This window comes from Budorcas taxicolor, chromosome 16, assembly GCF_023091745.1.
Source record: "Budorcas taxicolor isolate Tak-1 chromosome 16, Takin1.1, whole genome shotgun sequence".
Classification (NCBI taxonomy): domain Eukaryota; kingdom Metazoa; phylum Chordata; class Mammalia; order Artiodactyla; family Bovidae; genus Budorcas; species Budorcas taxicolor.
Window position 1 is genome coordinate 39,067,636 of NC_068925.1, and position 21,094 is coordinate 39,088,729.

Consider the following 21,094-nt stretch of genomic DNA (forward strand, 5'->3'; position numbering starts at 1 on the left):
CAATCAGAATCCAACAACACATTAAAAAGATCATACACCATGACCAAGTGGGCTTTATCCCAGGGATGCAAGGATTCTTCAATATCCGCAAATCAATCAATGTAATTCACCACATTAACAAATTGAAAAATAAAAGCCATATGATTATCTCAATAGATGCAGAGAAGGCCTTTGACAAAATTCAACATTCATTTATGATAAAAACTCTCCAGAAAGCAGGAATAGAAGGAACATACTTCAACATAATAAAAGCTATATATGACAAGCCCACAGCAAACATTATCCTCAATGGTGAAAAATTGAAAGCATTTCCTCTAAAGTCAGGAACAAGACAAGGGTGCCCACTTTCACCACTACTATTCAACATAGTTCTGGAAGTTTTGGCCACAGCAATCAGAGCAGAAAAAGAAAGAAAAGGAATCCAAATTGGAAAAGAAGAAGTAAAACTTTCACTGTTTGCAGATGACATGATCCTCTACATAGAAAACCCTAAAGACTCCACCAGAAAATTACTAGAGCTAATCAATGAATATAGTAAAGTTGCAGGATATAAAATCAACACCAGAAATCCCTTGCATTCCTATACATTAATAATGAGAAAGTAGAAAAAGAAATTAAGGAAACAATTCCATTCACCATTGCAACGAAAAGAATAAAATACTCAGGAATATATCTACCTAAAGAAACGAAAGACCTATATATAGAAAACTATAAAACACTGATGAAAGAAATCAAAGAGGACACTAATAGATGGAGGAATATACCATGTTCATGGATCGAAAGAATCAATATAGTGAACATGAGTATACTACCCAAAGCAATTTACAAATTCAATGCAATCCCTATCAAGCTACCAGCCATATTTTTCACAGAACTAGAACAAATCATTTCAAGATTTGTATGGAAATACAAAAAACCTCGAATAGCCAAAGCAATCTTGAGAAAGAAGAATGGAACTGGAGGAATCAACTTGCCCGACTTCAGGCTCTACTACAAAGCCACAGTCATCAAGACAGAATGGTACTGGCACAAAGACAGAAATATAGATCAATGGAACAAAATAGAAAGCCCAGAGATAAATCCACACACATATGGACACCTTGTCTTTGACAAAGGAGGCAAGAATATACAATGGAGTAAAGACAATCTCTTTAACAAGTGGTGCTGGGAAAACTGGTCAACCACTTGTAAAAGAATGAAACTAGATCACTTTCTAACACCGCACACAAAAATAAACTCAAAATGGATTAAAGATCTAAATGTAAGACCAGAAACTATAAAACTCCTAGAGGAGAATATAGGCAAAACACTCTCCAACATAAATCACAGCAGGATCCTCTATGATCCACCTCCCAGAATACTGGAAATAAAAGCAAAACTAAACAAATGGGATCTAATTAAAATTAAAAGCTTCTGCACAACAAAGGAAACTATAAGCAAGGTGAAAAGACAGCCTTCTGAATGGGAGAAAATAATAGCAAATGAAGCAACTGACAAACAACTAATCTCAAAAATATACAAGCAACTTATGCAGCTCAATTCCAGAAAAATAAACGACCCAATCAAAATATGGGCCAAAGAACTAAATAGACATTTCTCCAAAGAAGACATACGGATGGCTAACAAACACATGAAAAGATGCTCAACATCACTCATTATTAGAGAAATGCAAATCAAAACCACAATGAGGTACCACTTCACACCAGTCAGAATGTCTGCGATCCAAAAATCTGCAAGCAATAAATGCTGGAGAGGGTGTGGAGAAAAGGGAACCCTCCTACACTGTTGGTGGGAATGCAAACTAGTACAGCCACTTTGGAGAACAGTGTGGAGATTCCTTAAAAAACTGCAAATAGAACTACCTTATGACCCAGCAATCCCACTGCTGGGCATACACACTGAGGAAACCAGAATTGAAAGAGACACATGTACCCCAGTGTTCATCGCAGCACTGTTTATAATAGCCAGGACATGGAAACAACCTAGATGTCCATCAGCAGATGAATGGATAAGAAAGCTGTGGTACATATACACAATGGAGTATTACTCAGCCGTTAAAAAGAATTCATTTGAATCAGTTCTGATAAGATGGATGAAACTGGAGCCGATTATACAGAGTGAAGTAAGCCAGAAAGAAAAACACCAATACAGTATACTAACACATATATATGGAATTTAGAAAGATAGCAATGACGACCCTGTATGCAAGACAGCAAAAAAGACACAGATGTGTATAATGGACTTTTGGACTCCGAGGGAGAGGGAGAGGGTGGGATGATTTGGGAGAATGGCATTGTAACATGTATACTATCATGTAAGAATCAAATTGCCAGTCTATGTCCGATGCAGGATACAGCATGCTTGGGGCTGGTGAACGGTGATGACCCAGAGGGATGTTATGGGGAGGGAGGTGGGAGGGGGGTTCATGTTCGGGAACGCATGTACACCCATGGTGGATTCATGTCAATGTATGGCAAAACCAATACAGTATTGTAAAGTAAAATAAAGTAAAAATAAAAATTAAAAAAAAAAGAAAAAGAAAAACAGTTCCTATGTTTTTAAATCTTTTTTCATGATACCAAACTCAACATGGAACATAATAGACTATCTGGTAATGATTACAGGTTAATAGTAAAGTCCTACCTTATGCCATTTGGTTATATATAATTGGACATCTGAAGTCCCATATAATACTTTTAATAAGGAAACTGAGATAGCCAACAGTAATGAAAATTAAAGAGATCACTAAATCTTACTCTTCAGATTCAGGCAAATAATTCAGACTTCTGGCTTGAAGAAGAATATGCTCAAAAGAAAAATTGCAGCAAGAGGAAGAAAATAAAAAGATGAGTAGAAAAGGGGAGCTATTTAAAATCATGCATGTTGGAGAGAAGTGGTTCCTGTGTATTAAATGCAGAACTGGACATCATGTTTAAGAAAAGCAAAGGTATGATTTGCATAGAAGAGGTGAATAGTAACTTAAAGTGTTGAAGTAATAGGTTCACGATCAGTGAAGTGTTGAAATAATACATTGTTTTAGACCTTAAAAAAAAAAAACAGGTTTCTAAATTCCATTATGTAAATTCTTCCTTCTTATCTGTAGTGATGAAAAGCACAAAAAGAATGGCAGGAAAATGTGACTGGAGGTAATAATCACTGCAACTGGTACACATACCCATTAACTCACAGCATCCTTTTGAGGCAGACAAGAACAAAAATGTGAAATTTGTTACCAGTATTTACTGTTGAGCAAAATCTAAAGTAAGGCAGATATAGATGTATTCAACATAATAGATAAAAACTTTTAAAGGAGGTAAAATATATACATACCTAACCAAACAAATAAAGGACAGAAACAGTATGGACTTAACAGAAGCAGAAGATATTAAGAAGAGGTGGCAAGAATACGCAGAAGAATATAAAAAAAGATTTTAATGACCCAGGTAAAACCATGATGGTGTGATCATTCACCTAGAGCCAGACATCCTGGAGTCCGAAGTCAAGTGGGCCTTAGGAAGCATCACCACAAACAAAGTTAGTGGAGGTGATGGAATTCCAGCTGAGCTATTCCAAATCCTAAAAGATGATGCTGTGAAGGTGCTGCATTCAATATGCCAGCAAATTTGGAAAACTCAGCAGTGGCCACAGGTCTGGAAAAGGTCAGTTTTCATTCCAATCCCAAAGAAAGGCAATGCCAAAGAATGTTCAGACTACTGCACAATTGCACTCATCTCACACACTAGCAAAGTAATGCTCAAAATTCTCCAAGCCAGGCTTCAAAAGTACGTGAACCGAGAACTTCTAGATTTTCAAGCTGGATGTAGAAAAGGCTGAGATCAAGTTGTCAACATCCACTGGATCATAGAAAAAGCAAGAGAATTCCAGAAAAACATCTATTTCTGCTTCATTGACTACGCTAAAGCCTTTGACTGTCTGAATCACAACAAACTGGAAAATTCTTCAAGAGATGGGAATACCAGACCACCTGACTTGCCTCCTGAGAAATCTTCATCCAGGTCAAGAAGCAACAGTTAGAACTGGACATGAAACAACAGATTGATTCCAAATTGGGAAAGGAATACGTCAAGGCTGTATATTGTCACCCTGCTCATTTAACTTATACACAGAGTACATCATGAGAAACACTGGGCTAGGTAAAGCACAAGCTAGAATCAAAATTGCCGGGAGAAATATTAATAACTTCAGATATGCAGATGACACCACCCTTATGGCAGAAAGTGAAGAGGAACTAAAGAGCCTCTTGATGAAAGTGAAAGAGGAGAGTGAAAAAGCTGGCTTAAAACTCAACTTTCAAAAAACTAAGATCATGGCATCTGGTCCCATCACTTCATGGGAAATAGATGAGGAAACAGTAGAAACAGTGTCAGACTTTATTTTGGGGGGCTCCAAAATCACTGTAGATGGTGACTGCACCCATGAAATTAAAAGACGCTTGCTCCTTGGAAGAAAAGCTATGACAAATCTAGACAGCATATTGAAATGCAGAGACATTACCAACAAATGTCTAGTCAAAACTGGTTTTTCCAGTAGTCATGTATGGATGTGAGAGTTGAACCATAAAGAAAGCTGAGCACCGAATAATTGATGCTTGTGCACTGTGGTGTTGGAGAAGACTCTTGAGAGTCCTTTTTACTGCAAGAAGATCAAACCAGTCAATCCTAAAGGAAATCAATCCTAAATATTCATTGGAGGGATTTATGCTGAAGCTGAGGCTCCAATATTTTGGCTACCTGATGAGAAGAACTGACTCACTGGAAAAGACCCTGATGCTGGGGAAGACTGAAGGCAGGAGGAGAAGGGGATGGCAGAGGATGAGATAATTGGATGGCATCACCAACTTGATGGCCATGAGTTTGAGCAAGCTCCTGGAGTTGGTGATGGACAGGGAAGCCTGGCGTGTTGCAGTCCATGGGGTTGCAAAGAGTCAGACATGACTGAGCGACTGAACTGATCTGCTGCTGCTGCTGCTGCTGCTAATTTGCTTCAGTCATGTCTGACTCTTCATGACCCCATAGATTGCAGCCTAGCAGGCTCCTCTGTCCATGGGATTTTCCAGGCGAGAGTACTGGAATGGGTTGCCATTGCCTTCTCCACTTAACTGAACTGGAATGAACCAAATGAATGGAACAGACAACAGAAGGTGTAATCAGGTTGGTTGTTGATCTATGAGCTGATACTATGGGAATAGTGGAGAAATTGAGGCTGAGAAGTGAAGACCTGTTTAGAAAATTAGAGAGTTATAGGATTTAGGAGAGGAAAGCAGGTGGAAAATGGGTTGTGCTTGGTTCCAGATTTATGAGAACAGCAAGCTCAAGGTTATCCAAAGTGACACACCCACTGGATATGCTATAAATAAGCACTAAAGTCAGCTGAAGAGCCTTATGTTTTAAACTGGCCAATTTTACCCAGGCTTGAGGCATTTTGTACCCGTCCTATAAGATTCTACTCCACTTTTCCTTGGCTTAGAAACAGAGCTCCAAGGGCCCAATATTTGGGAGTCTGCAGAGGCAGCAAGCCAGCCTGGGCCCTCAGCACAGCTCAGATGTGTTATTTAGGGCCAAGAATCCAGTGAGCATGCAGGTTCTCTATCAGATTGTGATCATATATTTTAAAAAGTCCACCAGGCCTGAGCCCTTCTAGATAGGATTGAAGGGTCAGCAATGGTTTCCCTGGCAGTGCAGTGTGCTGCTGCTTGCCTAGAACCATTCCCAGTTTTAAGCTTCCTAGTCACAGGTATTTCCCCAGGGTTTTTCTAAAATAAGAAGATAGCAAGAATTTAGTGTCCTATTTTTCCTTAGAGTCCAAAGGAACCTTAACCTGGCCATCTGAAAAAGGAAATTAACAAAGCAGAGGAAGGAAATTAACATTATTTAAATGATGACTGTGGATAAGGCTATACTGCTTTTGTTTTCTTCTTGTCTAATCCTCCCTATGGCCATTTGTGGTTCATCTGAATCTGCATGCAGAGTAAGACTTGACTTCCTTAGGACAGAGAAGGTATGGCACCGGTACATTCACATTTCCTCTGAGGACTTTTGGCACATCTTCCTGACTACTGATTGTTATTATGCTTATAAACATAATGTGAATACACTAAATATTATAGCTACATACTCACATGTAATGTTGCCTATTCATTTGCTCCAGTGTTGCTTAAACTTCATTTGCAATTTGACAAGCACTTATTTGACTACTTAGCGGCTCAGATGGTAAAGCATCTGCAAGCAATGCGGGAGACCCGGCTTCCATCACTGGGTCAGGAAGATCCCCTGGAGAAGGAAAGATCCCCTGGAGAAGGAAATGGCAATCCCATGGACGGAGGAGCCTGATAGGCTACAGTCCATGGGGTCACAAAGAGTCCGACATGACTGAGTGACTTCACTCACTCACTTATTTGACTACTTAGTGACAGGATTGGCACTAGTTAGATAAAATAGGCAGAACTGAGTGGTTACCTGGATAAGCTGGAGGTGATGTCAAAGCGAAAGGAATTTGAGGTAACTGCTAGGTTTCCTACTGGGGAAAGAGAAGGAGCATGGGAAGATAAGGCTGAGTTCAGTTTTGGACATGTTGAGTTTCAATCAGTTCAGTTCAGTCGCTCAGTCGTGTGCGCCTCTTTGCGACCCCATGAATCGCAGCGCGCCAGGCCTCCGTCCATCACCGACTCCCGGAGTTCACTCAGACCCGCGTCCATGGAGTCGGCGATGCCCTCCAGCCATCAGTGCGTGGGCTTCCCTGGTAAAGAATCCACCTGTCACTTCAGGAGATGCAGGTTCCATCCCCTGATTGGGAAGATCCTCTGGAGAAGGAAATGGCAACCCACTCCAGTATTCTTGCCTGGAGAGTCCCATGCACAGAGGAGTCTAGTGGGTTATAGCTCATGGCGGTAGCAAACAGTCAGACAGGACTTAGTGACTAAACAGCAACAAAATGAAGCGCAAGCTCATCAAGAAAATAGCTGTTCTTTTTTTCAGGGTTTACTATACAGTAAGCACTATGTCTAATAACTTGCATGCATTCTCATGAACATTTGTGGTTTGTCTTATTTGGAAAGATGAGTAAACTGAGATGTAGAGAGACAAGTAGCTTGCCCAGTTTGCCCAAGGTGACAGTGAATAGGTGGCAAAGCTTAAGATTTAGATGTTAGGCTCCCTGACAAACCAGTGGTAATTGACCCATGAAAGTATGAGATCTTCTACCCGTTTATTGGAAATGACAGAGAGGATGAGGACAGAACTCTGGATAATATGAATATTTAAGGGGTAAGCCGAGGAGGAAAAAGAACCCTCCACGAAAGCCAAGAAGAAGTGGTCAGAGAAACAGAGAACCAGGAGAAATCTCAAAAAGAGAGTGCTCAATACTGTCAGTTACCACAAAGGCATTTAGCAAGTGAAAGTCTGAGAGTGCATTTGCCAACGTGCAGGTCCCCAGTGTCTTTAGTGGCACATGCAAAGTCAGTGTCCAGTGATCTGAAGAATATACGGCTCCAGTGAAACTGCATTAGGTCCCGCGTGGATATGTTGGGCCTCCCAAACTGTAACAAAATGAACCTATTACCAGCTCACTACTTGGAAATGTGTTTTTAGTCCTACTTTCTTTGATTATTGCAAAATTTCCAAATAATCCAATAGGGCTATTGGATGGGGGTGGGATGGGTAAAAAGTGTTCACCCATGCATAGGAAAAATATTTCTAAAATGCCACTTATGATAAGAACCAGAAGTGGGAGGGCAAAGGAGAGTTTTTTCCAAGTCTGGCATAAAAAGTCATCTCAGAAACACTAAAGTATGGGAATGCTGCAGAATCTATCTTGCATTTTACTCTTTCTCCCTGTTTTTTTTTTTTGTTGTTGTTGTTGTTGTTAATGAATACATATACTAGAATGTCAGCCACGAGGAGGAAAGCATTTTCACCCTTACAGCATGTTATTTGCATGAGGGTGGTATTGTCTTGTTTACATGTCATGGAACCTGTGACCTGTCACATGTGATTATCATGTCAGCTTATGAATATGTCAGAGACTGCAACTCCTGGCTTCCACCTCAGAGGGGAAACTGCCTAGGGTCAGGGGTGGGGGAGCATTCTGCTAGCCAGATGAGGCAGAGTTCTGCCAGCCCCCAGTGCCAGGGAACCCCTGGGCAATAATCAATACCAAACCTAACTATGAATAGGACCACCCAAGGGCACATGGCTGGGAACCAAATCTCCTTCCTACCTTGGTCTGATCTCTTGGCAAGTTTCCTTACTAGTCCCAGATTTCCTCCCACTTACTTGGGGAGGAATCTAGAAACAGGAGTTATTTTTAAAAGGTTAGGGCAGGAGGAAGTGTTGGAAAGCCACTCTCAGATACTGGAGCAGTCATGAGGAAGAGGGTTCCAGTTAATTACACAATCCAGAGCTTCACATTTTAATAATCACTGATGGATGGATGGAAGTCAAGACAAAAGCCAAGGAGAGATGTACACATGTTTGGAGACTTTGAATTAGAAATGCTCTCTTCTAACTCTTCCCCAAAGGAAGTCACATGGGGAAAACAAAGTAGTGATTAGGGAACTACACAGGCCACAGCCTTCTCTGAGGCCTTCTAAGTTCCCAGGCAAAGCCTGCCGCCTACTTGGGAGATGAGCATGTGCTCAGAGCCACAGCTTCTCCTCTTCTGACATCTTTCTGCCAGATGGTTGTTCTCGCATTCTAGAGGTGCTTGGCCCTCCTGGTTCCTGCAACCTGAGCCCAGAGAACTTTGATCCACCAGTTTTCCCCTCCTTCTACCCCTCTGATGAGCAGGACCTGGCGCCTAGAGGAAAGAGAGGCCAGGTGCAGAGACCCTTGGTGCTCAAAAGGAGCTCCCTTGCCTGCCTCTTTGTGCTCGAGGTACCATGTCCCCACTAACTCCAAGGCTGACTCTGAGGGTTCCGGGTCAGCCATCTCCCACCTGGTCAGCTGGCAGCAGGAATGGACACCTTTCACCATTTACCGGGTGAATGACCTCCTTGCTCACGAATTTCCCTGTAGAGTTATCCCGATCGCTTTTCATTACAATCCAGAATCTCAATACATTACAAATGTTTTGTGTAAACATAATAAGGGTGTGGATCCAACCCACTAGTAATTGTTAATAGAAAAAAAAAGCAAAAAAACCCACAAGGACCTAAACAAACAAACAAAGATCAGTTCTGCAGGATCTGTGCCAGGAGGATTTGCTTTCTTGGAGACCTTCCTGGAGGGTCCTCCCAACTCACCCTTGCTGCCCTAGATCCCTGCGGTGAGAACTCTCGGACTTGGTCTCTGCTGTTGAGGCCTATGGATACCCTGGAAGGAGCTGCCTTCTGGAGCAGTGAGGAGTCCTGGGGACCTTTCCCACAGGATTTCAAAAAAGCATGCCTGACTGCAAGAGGTGGGGGTGGGAGTGGAGTGCCGCCTGCCTTCAAACCTGGTCCCAACCTGGCATCTCCCTTCCCTTGGACATCCAGGGAGTCTGCCTCTTAGTTCCAACTTCTTCTGGGCTTCAAGGACACTCTGTCTACCTTCTGCCCCTCAAGTAGCCCTCAAATGCCAACCTAATTCCTGGAGCAGGCCTCCCAGGCTTCAGGACTTAAGCGCAGAACAGACAGCCCCGCTGCGGCAGCCGGACAATCCTGGCACAGTCTGCTGGTATTTGGGCTCTCGGTCCAGAAGACATTTTGGGGAAACATTGCACATAGAAATGTACATATACATACGCATAAGTTACATATTTGGTCGACAAATGTTAAGCAAATGTGTCTGGTGTTTCGTTGAAATTGTTAGCATCTTGGTATTGGCAAGATCGGTTAATAGTATCCCAAGTGGATGATATTAGGGAGCACCTGGTTTCCCTGAAAACACGGCGGAACAGTACTGGAGACGTTCAGTTACGTTTCCAACTGTTCATCTCTTCCCAGTCGCTCGCTACCTCTCGGTTAACAAGCAGGCAGACGGCACACTCTGGACAAGGCAACTTTCTCCGAAGCTCAATCTCCTCCGAAGGAGATCAGCGGGTCTTTGGGGGAAGTGGCAAGTCCTGTGGAGTGTCAGAAGCCTCTGGTTCCTTATCCAGACCTTTGTCACAAAGCGCAGTTCGGTCGGTATCAAGGACGAGAAGAAATAGTAAAATAGAACCATGTAATGAGGGTGGGGGAGGAGGGAAAGGCTAGGGCCTGCTTCATTTCTGGGAAGATTCAGGCTGACTCGGCTGCGGGGACAAACCCAGCGGCTCCTCGCAGTGCGTGGAAAGGAGAAACAGCCCCTCGGCCCTTTCACCCAAGCGCGTGCAGCCGGACGCCGGGTGAAAAGCTCTCTATGAGATAAAGTCGCGTCCGTTCCAGCCGGTGGCACCGACACACGCGGCGCTCGGCTTCAGCGCGCGCAAGCAGTGGTTTTGGAAATCTTCGCGCAAGGCACCCGCCTCCAACGCTCCCACTCCTGCGGGCCCACCCGGGAGCTGGTCCGTCTCCCACCAGCCTCCCGCTAGCCCTGCCGCGCAGCTCGCCCCGGCCCAGACGCGGACAGATGTTTAGACTTGGAGCGGCGACCGCTGGGGATACGGAGCGACGGGCTCGGCGCAATGCGCGACGCTGGCGGGGCTCTGGGGCTCCCGGTCGGGGGTGCGAGCTGGCGGGTGCGGAGGAGGGGGCGGAGGGGGTAGCAGGGCGAAGGGATGGAAAGAGGAGGGGGGAGTGGGTGGACTAATGATGAAAAAGTCTCCATCCCGGCTCCTTAATTAAATGCATGGAAAGAACCGAGGCGAGCACATCTGGTTTCAATCTGCAGCCCTTTGATGGCATCAAATGTTCTTTTCCTAGATCAGGGCTGGAAGTTCTGGGCTAACTATGGCCGTTTGGAGCCCAGAAACCATTTACACACACCCGGACCCTTCTTTCTCTCCAGCCCAGCCTCTGGGTTATAGCAGGAAAAGTTTAGTTATCAAGCGAGTGGGGGAATATGTGTGTGTGTGTGTTTAAAGAACATAAAACGCCACAAATAAGCACTTAATATTTTACTTACTCGTCATATAGTAACTCATTTCTAATGAGACTATTAAAGCTGTTACTAAATTCCAACAGGTCATGAAAAAATCCCTCAGCACCTCTCTGTCCTCTGTCAAGTTAGGGCTCAGCAGTCGGACGATAAAGCCTTATCCGTAGATTTAGACGCGGGTTGGTCCACCCCTCTCAGTCCTTCCTCCCCTCCCCCACCCCGCGCCAGCCGGACTGGACCCTGAGCCTCCGTCCGCAGCTGCTCTAGGAGTGCCCTGCTTCCTCCGCATCTGGGCAGCGCGACCCTCTCGGCTTAGCGTCGTAGCCTGGGGAAGCAACCTTGGCCGCACCAAAGAGGTTACGAAATTGGCCAGGGTTGGGGGAAGGGGAGCAATTATGACAAACTCCTAGAGTCCTTTCTTGCAGCTAAATAAATATGTAAATTTCCTACTGCCTGGCCCTGGGATTCCTAGCCGCGCGGAGAGACTCGAATCGATTCAGAGCCTTCTAGATCCCCAACCTGCCTTTAGTCCACGCAAGAAGCGTGGAAGAGCCTTCCATTATGATCGCTCTGGTCATTTTATCACATTATTTAATAGACTCTCTGCAGAACCGAATGTAGTCTTAATCTCCTTGCTCTCTCCCTTGCTCTTAGGCGCTCCTTCCACCCCCACCACCCCCAAATTGTTAGAACAGCAGGAAATGTTATTTAAAAAAAAAAAAAAAAAAGCAGAGAGAGAAGAAAATTTGATTGAGACAGTTGTGGATTTTTTCCAACAAATTTCCCCGCAGCTGTTATCAAAACATGCAAATGAGATTTTCCAACAGGATCTTAAATCTGGAGGAGTTAATGCCGAAACAAAATAATCAGCCCGTTTGAAGTGAATGTGGGTTTCAGTTTGTCTTTTCTCCCCGTGATACTATTGCATGGGAATGATAATTAGACCTTTACTTAAAAAATCCAAAGGGGCTCTCTTCCTTTCTTTTCCCTCCCTCTTCTCCCCCCACCTCCCTCTCTCCCTCTCTTGCTCCCTCCCTCTCTCTTTCTCTCTTGCTCAGAAGTTGGCAAAGGGGGTTTTCTTAATCAGACTGTTTTCTGGTCCGAGGGAAAGGAGGAAGAAGGAGATTGTGATGGAGAAAGGGGGTCTGTAAACCGTCAGGCACCGCACAAAGGCTTTGCCACGTAATTACAGGCTCCTATTAAGTCGAGATCTGCCCTCCCAGGGGTCTCCAATTTTCTTGTATTCCCTACAAAGCCTCCTCTGCATGCCAGTTTGTGCCTTTTGAAGTGCCAGAGAGCTTCTTGATCCAACTGAGAAGGAAAAGGGAGCTCAGCGAGAAGAGGGGGAGAGAGCGAAGGGAACGGGGGAAACCCACTACCACCCTCCTTCGGACTCTTGGAGCCCCCCGCTTTTTTTCCCCCCTCCTTACGAAAAGTAAAGTGAGACTCCTGCTCTCCAATACATCTGCAAGACATCACCCTCTCCTCCTGAAACTTTAGTCACTCCTGAGAATCCACAGGAGTGCAGAGAGGGGGAACACGTTTTCTTGAAGATGTTTTAAAGCTGGAACAAGCCTTCTTCTGTTGGTGCTTGAACTCTTGCCTGGGAATAACTTTTTTAACCTTAAAAAAAAAAAAACAACAACCCACTTTGATTCTTCTCTCCCACCCCTTCTTCTCTCTTCTTCTGTTTGCCTAACTCCCCCGCCCTGCTGGCCTCTCCTTTCCTTTCTCCCCCTTATTATTATTTTTAGTGCGTGCGTGTGGACGCTTTTGGAGAGCTGGAAGGGATTTTTTTTTTTTCTTTCTCCTGACTTGAACATAGGGTGACTTTTCATTTTATTTTTTGGTGTGGATTATCTCTTTGGATCGCGCCGGACTTGGCCTCAGGAAAGCAACCGAGGCGGTCGAAAGCTGCTGGTGCAGAATTCTCTGCTCTTACAGAAGGGGGTCCCCCGCCCTCTTTCCACTTTTTTTTTGTTCTCCCCCTCCTTCTCTCTCTCTCTCTCTCTCTCCACTCCCCCCCTCTCTCTGCCCCACTCGGCTCCTCTCCCCCCTCGCGCCCACAGCGTTTGGTGTTGATTCGAGCGGGAAAGGGGGGTGGGTGGGATCGGAGGGGAAGACCATGACCTCCAGCTACGGGCACGTTCTGGAGCGGCAACCGGCGCTGGGCGGCCGCTTGGACAGCCCGAGCAACCTCGACACCCTGCAAGCGAAAAAGAACTTCTCCGTCAGTCACCTGCTAGACCTGGAGGAAGCGGGGGACATGGTGGCGGCGCAGGCGGATGAGAGCGTGGGCGAGGCGGGCCGGAGCCTACTGGAGTCGCCGGGACTCACCAGCGGCAGCGACACCCCGCAACAGGACAGTGAGTGAGGGGGCGCGTGCCCGCGGGGGCGTGTGTGTGTGTGTGTGTGTGCCCCGGATCGGGGGCGGGGGCGTCCGGGCTGGGCGGCTGGAGCTCGCCGGGGGCCGGAGGGAGAAAGTCAGGAAAGAGGAGAGGTTGGTGGCAGTGGCCAGAGGAAGGGCCGATCACAGACGGAGGGAAGAGGGGGGCTCCGCCGAGGAACGAGCCCGGGCGGACGCCTGAGGGAGGCTCTGAGGCCCCGGCTGGGGTCAGGGACACTGCCCGCCGCGGACTCTCGCAGAAGCCGGCTGCGCTGCCTCTCCGTCCCGGACGAGCGCGGCTGGCGGATCTTCTCGCCAGCCGGCCGAAAGGGCTGGGCAGGAAAAGGGTCCTAGATCGGTGCAAACTCGGGGAGCCCGCCCTGTTTGAGAAGGCATAGGGTTAAGGATGCTGAGTCGGCTCCAGAGGGCTTCTCCTGGGTGGCGTAAGCGGGTTGGAGGGCGGAAGGGACCGAAGAGGCGGAGGGCACCGCGTAAAGCGAGGTAGACCCGCGCTGCTTTCGCGGCGCAGCGCGCGGGCTCCGAAGGCCGGAGGTGCGAGAGGGGCGGCCCTGGAGCGCCCGGCTCGAACGCCGTGTCCGCTCTCTATCTAGGAATGTAGCCGACACCTGCCTAAGGGTTTAAGACTCTCGGTACAATGAAAGGCCTGAATGACACGGGGAAAGTCAGACGAAGCAAAGGGAGGGTCCTTTAGGGGTGAAACCCGAGCCGCTGCCCCGCATGGTCCCACACAGGAGAGATGCGCTACGGAGGCCCGGGCTCCAATGCCAAGCCCAGTGTTACATTAGGAGAACTCTCCCTAATAGCTCCAAGATTTCCAGAAAAGTCCATGCAGAGTCTCCTTTTGGCACTCTCCTTGATTGCTATCGCGTCCGCAAGGAACTCTCGCCTTGTTACTAGCTGTGCCTTATAAAACGTGACTTCAGGTATATCCATACGTCCTGGAGGAGTCTATAACAGACCTGTCACCTGCTTATCCCAGGAGAAATGGGGTTGGATATTTCCTCCTCAAGGTTGCAAGAGTCAGAACTTGGCTGGAAGTTTTTAAATGAGGCTGATCCCTTTCCATGCTATTATTTGCTGACTGCTCTTTAGTCTTGGAACTCAGAGGCTGTGGAACCAGGGAACCCACTGGCAATCTATGATTTTCAAATAACAGTGCCAAGGTCAGACTCTTGGAAAACACATAGCAAACCAAACAGGATTTAGAAACAGCTGGAAGCAAGTCCTGTGCAAAGTGGTGGGAGAGCAGCGCTGAAACAGGCCGCAGGGAGAGCCCATCCCTACCGCAGGCCGCCTGCCCGTCGCCCTGCATCCCTGGTCCAGGCCTGGGCTTCCCTCAAAGTATTTTAGCCAGAAGCAAACTAGGGCCCATCCACCCTTCTATGGGCATTGGCAGAGGGTGATGGGGGATCTGACCTGGCCAGGCACTAGGGAAAAACTGAGGAATGAAGACCCGGTGTCCCCAAGTCCTGGCTAGGTGCAGAGGTGTCCTTGTTGAGGTTACTGGCATCTTCTGGGGAGCTGCTCCCTGGTGGCACAGGCAGGGAGCAAGTTAATAGATGGTGTAGGCACTTGTAGCTCAAGAAAATGCACTGTGAAATAATATTTAAACACTTTACTAGGGAATATTTTACCAACTGAGCTATCAGGGAAGCGAAGAGTAGGGAGAATAGTATTCTGAATTTTCACATGCCTATCACTCAGCTTCACGGCTAATTATTAATCACAGCATTTACCATTATTCAAAGAAGGCTGGAGCCACAACAGAAATCAAGGTCGTGAAGAAACTGCAACACAGAAGGTCAGGGTGCATTGAGGGAGACCAGCCAGGGTTGCTTTGCCCCAGGAGCAAGCAGAGGGCTGTGTAAAGCAGGCCCAGGGTAGGTGGCCAGAGCAAGCCCAGGGTCCACACAGGCCAGAGCTGGAGGGATGATGATAGTTCCTGTCTTTTGACTTTATGTGGCTGCAAAGAGAGGAGAGTTTGGGTTCACGGTGGCCTCCTAGTGGGTACCCAGCAAGGCTGGGTTGAAGAGACCAGCTAGGAAGCACCCATAATCTGAGGTGAGGCTGCAGGCTGGTGTGGGGAGGCGACTCTTCTAGACCCAGGCCTGAGGCTGCGCTGAGCACGTGGCAACTGTGGGGCGCTAGTTTGCTAGGGGACAGGCAAAGGGCAGCAGGAGGAGTTGGGGACAGTCTGTCCTGAGGAAAAGGGATGAAACCTGTGGGAACCTGCCCAGTTGATACTTGAGTACATCGCAGAGTTTCTAGGAGTAAGGAACGACCCTGAAAAAGGAAACTGAGATTCTGGGGGAAGCATGCTTGAAGAAGAATAGTAGACGAACAGTTCCAGCAGGAGGCCACAGAATGCAGTGTGAAGTGATGGGGATGAACTTTTGGACACCTCGGGCTGAGGAAGTAGCCAAAATCACACACACACCCAAACACCACCATAGGCCTTGCTTTCTGGGGATGACCAGGGCCCATCTTTCTAACAAATGGGTAGTTGCTTTTAGAAGCCGCGTTTCCTCAATCTCCTTACCCATCTCTGGGGTGAGAATGAGAGGGTCTGGTAAGTTGAGTGGTAGCAAGTGTTCAGCAGGACCTTTGTGTTCAGGGCCCCAACCAGGAGATGCCAAGGAAGCTGTCACAGTTACCCAGAAGTCAGGACTGGTGGAGCACTGTTGGATTTTCAGTTTGCCGTGGACAGTGAGGCTCAGACTGTGAATCAGAGAAGAGAAGAGTCTCCAGGCAGAGGGCAAGAGCTAGGCTTGCCAGCTGCAAGGGACAGAGGATGGCACCAAGAGTCAGGCGCTTTTGGCAGCGTGCTGGGTGTCTACTCCGGAGAAGACAATGGCACCCCACTCCAGTACTCTTGCTTGGAAAATCCTGTGGATGGAGGAGCCTGGTAGGCTGCATTCCATGGGGTCGCTAAGAGTCAGACACGACTGAGCGACTTCACTTTCACGTTTCACTTTTATGCATTGGAGAAGGAAATGGCAACCCACTCCAGTGTTCTTGCCTAGAGAATCCCAAGGATGGGGGAGCCTGGTGGGCTGCCGTCTATGGGTTCACACAGAGTCAGACACGACTGAAGTGACTTAGCAGCAGGGTGTCTACTCAAGTGAGAAACCATAATCTCCTTTGGAGAGATGGAGAACATTTCAATGAACCCTTTTCTTCTCAGAGCTATATAGAAACACGTCCTCCCTAAAGTTTCTATTCAACTCAGATAAGTAAAACAGACTATATTTACACTTGCAATGTTAGATTATTAATTTTGCAGATTTTCCTATTACAAACTGGACCCATTTTAGCAAAGAGGAGCCAAGTACTGTCCAAAGTGAAGGCTTGCCACTGATCTCCTGCAGGCCACACCACAAGTCTCTTTCCCCCCTTTTTATTCACTCCACTTTCCTCTCTGTTGAAGGCTTTCTTTCTCCTTTTACTGATATTCCCAACCTAGTAAATTTCTCAAACTTCTGGGTTCAAACACTTTCCGTGATTAAAGAAACGGTTCTTTAACACCGTTAGAAATCCAGTGGCTAATGGGGGAGTGTGGCGTGTGAAGGGTGGCTTGGCAGTATAACAGAGGTAGTCAGGGAGAGGAAAGAGGAACAGGGCATAAAAATAGGCAGACCTACCCCTAGGAGGACGGTGCATCCCGCTGTCATTTCTTAATCTGAACTTCTGCAAACTCTTAAAAAAGCGCCTGCCTTCCACGTTCCCAACCTCTAAATTAGTGAAACCAGATTGTCCTAATAAGACCTTTTGTTGGAAACACATGTAGTCATAAAAAGGTAGACGGAAAGTCAATTAGACACGCGCGCGCACACGTACGCATTCACAAGGCGGTGCTAAGTGTGCACAGGGAGCAGCTGGGCCCCGGGCCGCTGTGCGAGGCAAATACAGAACAGCGGCGCGGGGAAATCGATTTGTCACAAAGGGAGAGGTGTAAACGCGGCGCGAAGGAATCACCCGCCCATCCCGCCTAACGCACTCCCGGGGGCCTACTTCTGCACGCTCTTCAAGGCCAGGGAAACGCCCTGGAGAGCACCGGGCGCTCCCCCGTTGGAATTTACAGCGGAACATCGGTCCCCTCCGGAGTCTGTATTTGAAAAACCTATGGCACCGGACATCTTCTGCGGCAACACCCCGGGAACCTGGAGCCGGTGCCGCCACTCGAATTTGGGCCTCAGTGATCTCGATTCAAAGGGAAGTCAACGAAATACACCGTTTTAAGCGTAGCCTGGAAATATTTTTTTCTCTTTAGAGGAGGCAGTGAAATCCAGGATCAAGAGAGGTCACTGAGTCCCCAGCGTCGAATGTCAAGTCCAGAAAAGATGTTGTGAGTCTTGTTTATCTCACATGCAGGAGCGAGGGGCTGAATGGCCTCAATATTTCGAAGAAACTGACAGGCTAGTAACGTCCTCCCGCTTTGGAGCAAGGGCGCTTGGAGTTTGAAGTGTCGGGGAGGTGAGCCTCTAAAATCCGAGGCCCCGGCTGCCAATACTCCCCGGGGGTCCAGATCCCCCAATTTTAGAAGTCTGAGAGTCACTGGCTCTATCGTACATTTCACCGAGGAGGTCCTGGCGAGACTCCGGAGCGCCTTTTTCTCACGGTGGGCGTCACGCAACCCTGCGTTTTTGCTTGGCAACCTTAACTTTCCCCTGGAGAGCTCAGTTCAGAACCAGGGGCGTCGGGTGGGCAGCAACAGGTCACACGGGTCCCTGCAGTTTCTTCCTCTTCCCAGGGGCGTCATTTTAGATTTTACGACACGGGTAAATAAATCATCTCCAAATCAACAAGTCACCCCCCTCCTGCCCCTTACGAAAAGAATCCTCAGCAATTTCAGAGCCAAAATTATGTTCCTACTTCACCGGCTCAGATGCCCTCAGATACGAATTTTGAACGTTGCTCTGGCCAGTAGCCACCTCCAGGAACATTACGTTTGTTCACTTTTAAATAACATCTATAGATTATCAACGATGAGGATCTCTAGACCAGTTTGATTTCTCCTTTAAAAAATGTGTTTCTTTTACAGTTCCTCTCCCCTATCTTGTTTGCCTGCTCCCTCTCTTTAGCAGGGCAAACCGTCTAAGCAGACCTGTAGCTCCGGGAGAACCCCAGTCCTTTGCCCGAGCAAGCGTCAGGGCCTCGGGTACAAGGAAGTTGCAAATATGTGCGCGCCTGTGCGTGCGAACTTCGCGTGCCTCCCGTTTCTGGCGGTGCGCACTTTCAATGACTCTCAGAATATGTATTTATTTTTTACCCTTTAGTAGGGATGGGTCAGTAAAAGCCATAAGAAGTACAAGTTTTAGGAATGGGGGAGTGGATTTGTAGAAAAGGAGATAAGGCTTGCATTGTGCTCATATTTTTCTTTGCAGAGGGTGAAAGAGCTTTGGAGGGAGGGCTGACAATCCTTCCGGGGAACAAAAACGGAGGTTCAGCATCCTCCATACAAGTGATTTGTAAGTTCAACCAACAGGATCCTCAGAGCATTCCTCCGAGCTAGGAATCCCGACATTTACAGGAAAAATTTCGGTAAAGGTCCAATTCCCAGTTGCCACTTGGTGTGGCAACATTTACAGAACTACCTGTGATTGCGCTCGATTGTAATCTGATTGGACGGTTTTTTCTTTCTTTCTTTCTTTCTAATTGAGGTTTTAATTTAAGGTGGGGCAAGCACCAGTCCCATAGGTTTGGTGCCCCCCAACTTTTAAAAAATTCAAAGAAGATGCACATGTCAACAGCATTATTATTTATACACAAGATTTTGGATTCTTGTAAAATCAAATAGTTTGATGAGCAGGTTAAAAACACTCAATTAAAAACCAACCATCTCAAACAGTAAATAATAGTATCAACAAACCACCACGACTTCCTTTTCTCTGAATGCTGTTTGTTATAAAATCAATAAATGCGGAGATACAAGGTCGAGATGTTTGAGGGACAGTCATCGGTGTTTAGCGGCCAGAGGGTTTGATTTTCACGTATGAAAATTTTTGAGCAAGGAGTCTCCACCGTGGTCTGAATATTAGTAGATTCTTGGCATCCTCATTTGTCTAATTTAGTGAGGCAGCCTGAAGGAAGCAGTCGTACAGAGAATTATGGGCTATCAATTTTAGGTTTAAGACCAAAAGAAAGAAAAAAAACCCCACTACATTTCACTTGTCCTGGAACCACTTTTCTTGATGAAAAAATATTTGGGAAGCCGATTATAGGGGCAATAGCCACTTTAGGGGAGGGGAAGGGGAACAAAGGCACACGTGGTGGTGGGTTAGGGAAATTTTATGAAAGAAAATAAAGAAAACATGTCAGAACAAATCAATCACAAACACAAGTGACTTCTCAGAGGAGTCTGAGGACAAGCAGAGTCAAGGATTCCGCTGTTCCCCCTGAAGCTCTCAAATGCAGGAATTTATGTAGGTCTGAGTTAGGACCAGAATGCTGTCTTTGGGTCCTTGGGGCACCGGATGGCCCAGTTGCTTTGCTGCACCACCATAATGAGGGAACTCTAACTCTTAAGAACTTTGGGCCTCCTTTTTGCCATAATTGGTTTCCCCCAGACTCAGCTCCAAAGGAGAAATACGTTTGAAAAAATGTGAATCCCCAGGACCCGAGTTATGAGAAAAGACAGGGACAGCTTCTCTGGTTCCTATTTTGTCTACTTTCATGGAGTTATTTGCAAGCGATTAGAAAGGTTCTTAACAAGCGGATGAGAGACTGTAATGAAACTTTCATGCAGAAATGGCGATCGATCGCACTGGCCGGAACTGCAGACTCTGACTCTTTTTTGCCGGGTGGGTTGCAGGAGATGTGGCGGAAGAAGTAGAGTGAAGGAAAATTAATTCAGTAAATCAGCAAAGATAAATAGAGCCATAGTATTTTAGATTTTAAAGTTCTCCATCTCTGCTGGCCTGGACAAAGATGCAATCCCCCGTCCCACCCCACCTCAGCCCTGGTCCTTCCAATTCCAAGGGTGCTGGGGTGCAGCTCTCAGTTAGATCGGACTCCCGAGCTTTCCTAGAAGCTCTTTTCCTTGCTTTCTCTTGCCGAAAGGGGGTGCATTCCTCCCAGGTCAGGCCTGGAACTTAACCCCCGCCTTCAAAAACTCTTGGGTGCCAGCAGGAGGGAGAGACATACTGGAAGACCCCTCTACACAAGTAGCAAGAGATGGGAGATATCACTAGACTGCTGAACTGTATGCTCCACATGCGTTTTAATGGAAACAACTTCTTTGCAATGAAAATGGTAAGGATTCCAGGGTTACCAGAAAGAGGCAGGAAGAGAGTGGGACTAGATGACCCTGGATAAGTGGGTGATTGGGCTGATGCCTGGGTTCCATGGGGAAGGAGAAGGTTTGTCCCTGTGGAGGTGGGTGAAACTTTACTGTAGATGAACTCCAAGTATTTAAAGAAAGAGGGGCAGATTTGAGAGATAGGGAGCTAGCCGTATCAATGAGACACTGCAAAATGGCCACAGAAACCCTCATAGTACCTGGAGTCCTTAGATAGTGCAGAGCTTTGGCCACCTTAGAGTTCCTTTTCCCCTCAAGGGAGAATAGTAGCTGCCCCCACTGTCTTGTGTGTGCATGCAACTTGGGCATTTCCAATCCCTGAATCTGACTCCTGGTCTCCACTGATCCTTCCTTTTGGGGCAAGAGTTTCAAGAG

General features: G+C 46.8%; 1 protein-coding gene across 2 annotated transcripts in view; it reads left to right on the forward strand.

The window, feature by feature from the left end:
* Positions 1-13,110: 13,110 nt before the first annotated feature.
* Positions 13,111-21,094, forward strand: part of PRRX1 (paired related homeobox 1) — a 74,118-nt gene continuing 66,134 nt past the window's right edge. For both annotated transcript variants that reach the window (XM_052653764.1, XM_052653763.1), the window contains exon 1: positions 13,111-13,381. In XM_052653764.1, coding sequence (XP_052509724.1) covers positions 13,141-13,381 — 241 coding nt within the window. In that variant the 5' untranslated portion in view covers positions 13,111-13,140. The remainder of the gene's footprint in view (positions 13,382-21,094) is intronic.